This window comes from Antrostomus carolinensis, unplaced genomic scaffold, assembly GCF_000700745.2.
Source record: "Antrostomus carolinensis isolate BGI_N321 unplaced genomic scaffold, ASM70074v2 scaffold44252, whole genome shotgun sequence".
Lineage (NCBI taxonomy): Eukaryota > Metazoa > Chordata > Aves > Caprimulgiformes > Caprimulgidae > Antrostomus > Antrostomus carolinensis.
In genome coordinates, this window is record NW_010298446.1 from 56,062 (window position 1) to 64,879 (window position 8,818).

Below are 8,818 nucleotides of genomic sequence, written 5' to 3' on the forward strand. Positions count from 1 at the left end.
AACAGCAGCAGCCACGTTTTCTTTCAGGACAACAGTCTGCATCACATCAAAATTCCTCCTGGAATGTTTAAAGTACATGTCAGATCTTTCTCTGTGTCCACTCATGGACAAACTGTGGTGCTCTTAGTACAGGTGGAAGATGGGGACGCTGATTTGTGTGTCAGTTACAGGATGAGGTGTGTAATATTGTGCACAGTGACTGGTATTGATAGGTGATATGTTCTGGTTCTGTGCTGAGGGATTGAAGCTTCTTTTCCTGTTCAGCCTGCAGGCATCCCAGGCAGAACCAGATGTGTCTGTGTCACTGTGCAGTGTCACTAAGGTACTCTCTGTGCTGTGGCACAGGAGAATGTTGTCTTAGACTCAGATGACCTGGCTGAAGCTCTTCTGCTGCCCTCCCCACTCTGCTGGAACCATTGTACTGAATTTCTACTGTGCTAATTTTTGCAGTATACCCAAAGGCCAATTTGCTTGGATTAACACAGGTCCAGTTTAATAAATGTGTCCAGCTGTCTAATAGGTTTGAGCAAATGAACCTTAAACTACTTGATTTAATTTAGAGTTAGTTTCTGGATCTTGGTGTGCAAATTAAAATTAAGGAGTTGGCTGAATGCTGAAACTCCATGATGGAGGTGAAATCATCCATGGTAATGAAATGTCCAGCATACATACTTACAGAAAGGAAAAACTGTATTTTTAAAGGCCAAACTAGTTCCTCTTATCTGCCTTTGTGCAGAACCACAACCTGTAACCTCCAGGAAGATTGCTAATATTATGAGTTTTGATATAGGCACATTCTACTTGTTCAAGATGTATGCATGTCTAACTATATGTTAGCCAGGCCTCAAGGGCTAGCACAAGCTGGTACCCTAGCCAGCTTGGTCTGTCAGTCTCCTGTGATTTAACAGGTTTTTCTTTTTATTTCTCTACTGCTTTTTCAGCTCATGGATGGGGCAATAAAAGGAAGATGGCATTCTGCAGGGAGGGAAATGTGTATGCCAGTGATAATTTTGATATGGCTCTGAAAATGGCATATATGGCCACTGTTGTGAAATGCAGGCATATTAGCGGTCTGATGGGATGAAGTGTGAGAGCTGGAAGGTGAATGTTTAAGGGTTTTCCTCTGGAAACAAACATGTGGCGAAGGGGCAATAGCAATGGTACGATGACTTTATATGTACTTTTAGACCTCTAAGTGCTTTTGCAATGGAGACTAGTACCACTATTTCTATTTTAATGGTTTAATCTAAACTAAGAAATTTGTCTATAGACCAGCTGTCAGATCAATGGCACTGCGAGGACTATACCTTTGATTTTCAATATGCAAATCTCTTTTCCCAAACATGGTCCACTTTTCTCATCTAGATGTGTATCAGTGTGAGAATTTCCTGTGCAAAGAGGAGAGCTGTAGTGCTATCAAGGACATTTTTTTTGTTTGAGAAGGTGCAGGTTAAGCCAGGGCTCTGAGCTGGCTAAATGCAGGTCACCTTTACCCTGGAAACCATTCAGCCACATTCAAACAGCAGTGTTGGCAGGTAATATGCCATACTTTCAGCCTTGTTAGCATGGTTTGCCAGCTTATGGTTGGAGCTAGCTTACAGGCTCAAAGAATGGACAGGGCAATGCTGGGTGACCTCACTCTGTCCTGAACAGAGTTTCTCTGAGGTAGATGGATTTATGCTCATAAGACCAAGGTCTGGTCCTGAATCTGAACAATATGGATTGTTTGAAGAAGCATTTGCATCCTTAGTTTATATTCAAGTACTGGTTTGAGCTGGACCCTGTTTTTTGCACAGCTGATGTAGCAACTGTGCTCAGTGTGCTTGCCTGTGTGCATGCAACACTGTGTTCTGCAGTGCTAATTCTGCAATTGCTGACTGTGTTCTACTGAGGTGTTAATAACATACCCAGTTCAGTGGAAAAATATTTCAGGAAGGATTTACTGAAATGAAGGAAACCTTTGCCAATGGGACAGCTCTCCCTGGGTGGTGTTTGAGCCACATTTAGGCCTTAGAAGGACATGCAAGCTTGGAGCACCATTCCTGTATCAGGGAGGAAGGATATTGTGGCCTGGTGGATTAGTCAGGTGCATGTTGTGATCCTCAGTGAATCTTATCCTGATTTTGAAATTGCCATCTGTGTTTACCTCTTGCAGCCCCTCATCACCTTGGAGAACAGCATCTCATATGTCTTCGCTGTGGAGGGGATGAACACTGTCACTGTGCAGGTTTCTGCGGGCAACACCCTCATCCAAGACACCAAGGAGATCGCAGTGCATGGTACCCTCACCCTTTCACAGTCACATCTCAGGGGGTGTCTAGATGTGAAGAACAGACAGTCACTGCTAAACCAAAACAAACTCTCCGAACTCCCTAGTGCCTGGAGGAATCATTGAAGACAAACTGAAAACAAAGTAGCTCAGATGTGTAATGATCACAAAGTACAGATGTGAATTGGATGGGGCAGCTAGCCAAATCTGTAAGCACAGCACTATAATAAAGTGGCTGGTGTCTTCTTTGCCTGCTGGTCTGGGAATATACACCCTGGTGTACGCCCTATGCACCCTGACTGGGAACTCCCAAAAGAAAAAAAAGACATTAGGGCTGTAGCTAGACTTACTTCCCTCTGCTTCCTAGCTGTGGAAAGAAGTAGTCATAGTGCATCATTAAGGTGGCCTGAATACAGCTGGAGTTTCTCTGTATGCTGTGACTGTATAAATGCCAAGTGTCTGGAGTGGTCTGGAAAACAGGAGGTTGAAATTAATCTTGTTGATATCTCTGCCCATCTTCCATGCTATAGCTGGAGGTCTGAGTCTGTCCATCTGTCTAGTGGACTTCCCTGTAGGTAATGTTTGGTATGTTCTTGCTATATCTGCATGTCATGGGCTCCAGAAAGCACCCTTTGGCAGACCACAGAGCTTACCCAGTTTGGGGCTTGATAAAAGCTGAGTGGAAGGGCTCTCTCAGCAGTTTTGGACAGGACTTTGAGATTTTTCCAGAGAATAATTTCCACCCTGGGCGAGTCTTCATTTTCCTTATCCAGTTATTGGCATCCAGCATTTGAGGGCAAGCTTTTCTTTGGATAACAAGTTTAATTGAGACCTGGGCTTCAAATAACTCAACCGTGTAGTTGATCTATGTGTGTCTTGTTTCAGTAATTAAATATAAATAAATGTCCTGGTGGTGACTGGAAAGCTGTATGCTCAGTTTTAACAACCAGCTAAATAGATATTTGTTGATTGCCTGTCTATGAAATGCAATGGGTTTTAACAATGTTAATATGATTTAGTAATACCCAGACTCGCTATTAGCAAATGTAAGTAACCCTCTACTTGATCATTTTGAACGTTGCAAAATGCAGAGTTTGCTTCTGGGAAACTTGCACCTTTCTGCTAGTTTCTGGAATAAACCTGAATTAAGCGTATCTGAGAGCAGTCCCCCACAGATGATCTCAATCTTTGGTCCTGGTAGATCCCACAGAGCACTCCTCACTCTTCTTTTTTGTACACCTTGTAAGAAATTTTTCCACTGTATTTAAAAGATCCGAAGCTTTGGGCTTTATCACAAAGAGAAATTGATCCAGTTGTAATGTCTTAGGCAGTGCCATGCTGCAGACTGACCTGGTCTAAGGAAGGAGTCCTTCCAGACCCACAGACTGGTGATCATTTCAAGTCTGAGTACATAAACGAGTTGACATCTTTGGTAAACATGCACTCTGCTAAATTTATATACTAACCTGTGTCCTGTGCTAAGTTACTATGGCTCTAGGCAGAAGGGCATGGCTTTCTGGTGTTGGCAGTGGAGGAGATTTATTCAGGATTTTCTCAAATTGTGATTAACAGACCAGAATTTACTCAAAAATTAAATTGTACATGTTACTGAGGGTTCAAAAGTCAAAGGCTTTATATATCAGGGTTTAAGCCTTCAAAACTTGAAAGAGTTTCCCTACTCTTTGATGCTTGTTTTATTTAAAAATGTACTGCAGTATCTAAAAAGAAATACTAGATCTTGCAAAAGATGCAACATAAATGCTGTGCTGGCACATCCTTGCTATTCTGTGGATTTCCTTATTTATACTCCTACTGGTTTATCTTGATGTAAAACTGGTACCTTCTTACAAATGATTAATGGTACTTATTTGAAGTGTCTGGAGATCAGGTGCTTCAAGGTGAGGCACAGCACATCTCCAAAACCAGAAAGGAGAGTCTTCTATCCTTAGAACTTACATCTGAGTGTGATTCCCATCCTGGATCTGTGCCTCCTGCTGCGCACTGTTGTCATAAGGATTCTAGGCTTGGTCTCTGATGACACCAGAGGGGAGACTTGGAATTGGAGAAAAAAAAAAAATCAAAAAAAAATCTGTATTTTAATTCTAGGAAGTTTTTCTTTCTCCCTGTAATCAGTCAATTATAAAGTAATTTCAAAGTGTTTCATGAATAGCCATTGCTTGATTAGCCAGTCATTAGCACCACTGGGTTTTGATTTGCTGGGGTATTAACCACCCATGGCTTCCCTCCAGGAGAGCAAACAGATAATACCTGCTTTTGAAAACATTACTTACCATAAGTATTTGTTCTGCAGAGCACAGTGTGTGCAATTGCTTGGACTTTCCAAATTTCAGCCAGATGTCACTTTATTTACTGGTCAACTTCCTTGTAAGCAGAATCTGATGAAGTCAAGTGGCAAAATTACAAAGCCTAGAGGCATCATGAAGAGAAGACATCCTCTCACCTCTCTCATTCTTGCTTGCATTTCTTCTGGGAAAAGCCACAAGTTGGCATTAGGGCAAAAGGTCCTTTATAAGAACCTTTATAAGAATTCCTTCCTTGCAAGCTTTCTGTCCTGCTTAGTGTTAGCCAGCCTTTTTTTTTCATTCCACCTTTCCTCTCTCTCTTGCTTTAAGATAATTTATGGTCTTCCTGTTGTATTCTGCACCCTTGGCTGTACCCTGAACAGGCCTGTTTAATCTTCTCATAAATACTGTTTTTCTATTCCAGAGTATTTCCAATCTCAGCTCCTGTCATTTTCTCCCAACTTGGACTATCATAATCCTGACATCCCTGAATGGAGACAAGACATTGGCAAAGTCATCAAGAGAGCTCTAGCACAGGTGAGTATCTGTTTCCTTGTTGGTACTAAAATTGACTAGGCTTTTAAAACATGTGCTTTTTCAACATGCTAGCTTAAAAGAATGGAAGAGAACAGCAGTAATGAAGCTATCACTTTAAATTGATAAAAAGCTTCTTAATGTGCTGGATCTTTTTACAGAGGTAAACTATATTAGGAATTTTGTGGAAATATTATAATTACTTTTATTAATGTTTCTGTGGTGCCTTTTAGCTTTTAATACCCCCGAGGACTTTACCAATTCTAGATTGTAATAGTATCATTATTATTCTTATTTTGCCAAATTGATATTACAGTATCTACTCCAAATGTTTGGGTAGGGTTACTGTGTGTTGTTAAACAGCTGATCCACTTAATCCCAGGAGACAGACATTGCAGGATATCGGATGCATGAGGAAGATATTTTTGCCTCATCCTGATACTTGGTCTTCTAATGGAGCTAAGTGTAGCAACTGTTGAACGCTATAAAGCTCTACTCCCTTTCCAATTGGGGCAAAAATTGAGGATTCAGAGAGAAAATAAATTTACTTTTAAAATACAGGACAAAGAGAGACTTCTATGGTTGGCAGATATTGAATCTTCCTCTGAGATTAATTAGAATATGTAAACTAGCACTCATATTCTTGCAGGAAAGGGGGACAGAATAATTTATTACATCAAATATCCAGGAATTTTGGTTTTGTGTGAAATCAGGAGATAGATTTAAGCAAGGTTTTGTGTTTTTTACATTCTGACAAAAATGTATTTTACTTTTTTTTTTCCTTTATCTACAGCTGTTCTTAGAAATTGAAGCAGATTATTTTCACAGGGAAAGTACATTCCTGATCAGCTTTTCTCATCTGCAGCCCACTCAAAGTTTGCAGTTTATAAGAATTTCCTTTATTGTTTTCCCATCCTGAGAAAACACTAAGCTCACTTGTTTAAACTGTTGTTCCCTCTTACTGTATTCAGAGTCAAGCTTGCAGAAAAAATAAATTAATTGGGTGGTAACTATCAGTGGTTACAGACAATATTAGAAATGATGTAGAAGTGCTTGCTTGTATTATACCCTTTTGTAACTATTTGGTTGCAGCCTTTGGTCTATGCTTATAGGACAAATCACCAAGATTGGGCTGCCCCGTTGATACATTTCAGTTCAGGAATGAGACCAAGGAGCTTGAGGTGGGGTAGGACCAGGCAGCTAATGGGATTAGCCTCATCTAGCAGACAGTTGCTGGGGGAGGAGAGCTTTCCTGCGCTAATGAGGATGCACATTTTGGATTTGGAGAGAAAGAGCAGTAGCCTCAGTGAGCGGGTCGTGCTGAAGACAGTTGTGAGAGTCAGATGTGGAACTGACTCTTGGTTCAGCAAACTGAGCAGTTCCTAGCAGAGCTCTCCCAATTAGCCCCAGTAGTAAAAAGTTTTCCACTGGAGACATCAAGTGGTTCATATATGGCAAATGTGGATCCCCTTAACCTAATATTAGAAGATGATTGCAGGTAATTTTCTTCATATGTCCCTGTTAGGTGTACACTTACCAGGAGTCTGAGACAGACTCTCTAGATCTGACTTCAAGTCATTCTTTTGTAACCAGAAGGACTATGTAAAAAACTCAGATCTGGAGACATGGCAGGTTTGAACTTTAGATTATGATCTTTGGGTCTAGGGTGTTGTCAAGCCTACATTTACTTCTAGAAATGAAGTAGAATGAATCATTAGCAGAACCTGTATTTTTGACCCACCAAAATGGGCAGAATAGCTCATTAAGACCACAACACCTACACTGGAACTGGCAAATGACAAATTGATGGGAGCACAGTTTCCTGTAGAGAATGGAAACATCAGTAACAGAATAGCAGCTAGAGACCTCCTTTTTACTTTTCTTTCAGGTGACTGGTATCCCTGATGAACAGATCTTGGTAGCTGTATTTCCTGGGCTGCCTACTTCTGCTGAACTCTTCATACTGCCCCATAAAAACACAACAGAGAGGAGGAAAAGCAGTGAGGCTGATCTGGAGCAAGTAAGCAAAGAAGGATTCATGAAACATTCATTCCTATCATACCATTTACAGATGGGTCCCTTAACTTGTGCAGCATTGGAAATGACTTACAATAAGTGTGATGGAACTGGATGCATATGGGACTGTAGCAGTATAGTTTATAGCATTAAAGAAAATGATTTTCAGAGGAAAAATGGGCTCTTCTAATACCTCACTGAGATGTGTCACAGTCTACCAGCAATGGTTCTTCCTAGATCAGTGGTGTGTCCTTATTACAGTAGTTATGGCCAAAGGAAACTTGAATATGTACTCTCTCTACTCCCTAGAGGAATGCTAGTAGACAGAGGCCAAAGCAGCAAGATAATATACTAAGGTTTACTAAAAATAAATCAGGCTCTTCAGCTTGTATATCACTGGAACAAGACCTCTTTTTTTCTGCAGCAGTGAATGGCATCTGCAAACTATATTTGGAAGTTACAATATCCATCCATTTAGATAAAAAGGTAATTACAGTGATGAATAGCAACAGCGATATTCAGGCAAGGGAAGAGTTAGGAACAACAGCACTAGTCTTCTGAAGCTTTCATGCTACAATTACCAAGTGATTAAATCAGCTCTTTAAAGGCAAAGGATTGAAGGCAGCTGGAGAGGCTGCTTAGCTCTAGCTAATGTTCTTGTATGCAGCATTTTTACTTTGTGCAAGCTATGTGTGAGCCCATCTCCAAGTAACTCTTAGAGGAGTAACTCTTCTGTGGTCAAGCATTAAATAATTCAGAGGACTGCTGAATTCTGTGGAAGCTCTTGTCACCAACTGAGCAAAGTCAGTCCCCTCTGAGTACTACGTTTGTCCTAGGAAGCTAGCAAAGCTGGCCTCTGAAATTTATGATTTAAGAAGAAATGCATTGAGGTTGGAAGGTTTGGAAGGCTTTTTGGAGGGATTTTCTTGGAGTCATTTCCATCCTGTTCGGTAGGATCTACCCATATCAGAATTCCCTCCGAACAGGCTGTTGTGTCAGTATTTCATATATCAGTATTATGTAAACATTTCAGACTAGGTTTCTGACTAGCTAACCATGAGGCCTGAAGCTCTAGTGCTCTCATTTTATTTGACAGTCTACTCAGTTGTACTTTGGCACCCATTGTTGGCTTCTGCTTGAGGATCTCTGCCCTGGAGAGTAGGCCATCCGAACTACTCAGTAACTGTGCCCTGACTACCAGAACTACTCTAGGGAGGCCAGGCATTAACAAACTCAGGCTCTAGTGTGACATGCCAAGTATGTGCTCTGAAGCAACCAAATAATGCATCATAGCTGGGTTGCTGAGCCATGAGTAAACTCCAGTCCAAGGTCTCTCTTCTAAATGAAGGAGAAATATGTCAAGTTTGCCATTAATCTTCGAAATTGGATTGTGTCATCCCCAACAGACTATTTAAATGGGAACTGCATGAGTAGGATTGTCCTGAATCAATGTGAGTAAAGAAATGTTACTAGTCTGGACTGCCTAACTCTATTCCATCATCCACCAATGAAACGCCAGTGTTTCAGTGATTTCCAAGTGCATTGGATCAAACTCACAGTATATTGTGGAGGCTGAAAGGATCCTTAGTTTTTTTCTCTCCTTCCCTATCCCCCCAAAAAAGAAAAAAAAAAGTCGCTAACTTTCTTGGTTTGCTTCCCAGGAGAGGTATAACAACACATTTCTTGAGTCTGAAAA

At 40.9% G+C, this 8,818-nt stretch overlaps 1 protein-coding gene across 1 annotated transcript in view; it reads left to right on the forward strand.

Moving 5' to 3' along the window:
* Positions 1–8,818, forward strand: part of SORCS3 (sortilin related VPS10 domain containing receptor 3) — a gene marked incomplete at its 5' end in the record, with an annotated part of 64,558 nt that overhangs the window by 53,200 nt on the left and 2,540 nt on the right. The window contains 3 exons of the mRNA XM_010162435.2: positions 2,156–2,279; positions 4,997–5,109; positions 6,995–7,126. Coding sequence (XP_010160737.2) covers positions 2,156–2,279; positions 4,997–5,109; positions 6,995–7,126 — 369 coding nt within the window. The remainder of the gene's footprint in view (positions 1–2,155; positions 2,280–4,996; positions 5,110–6,994; positions 7,127–8,818) is intronic.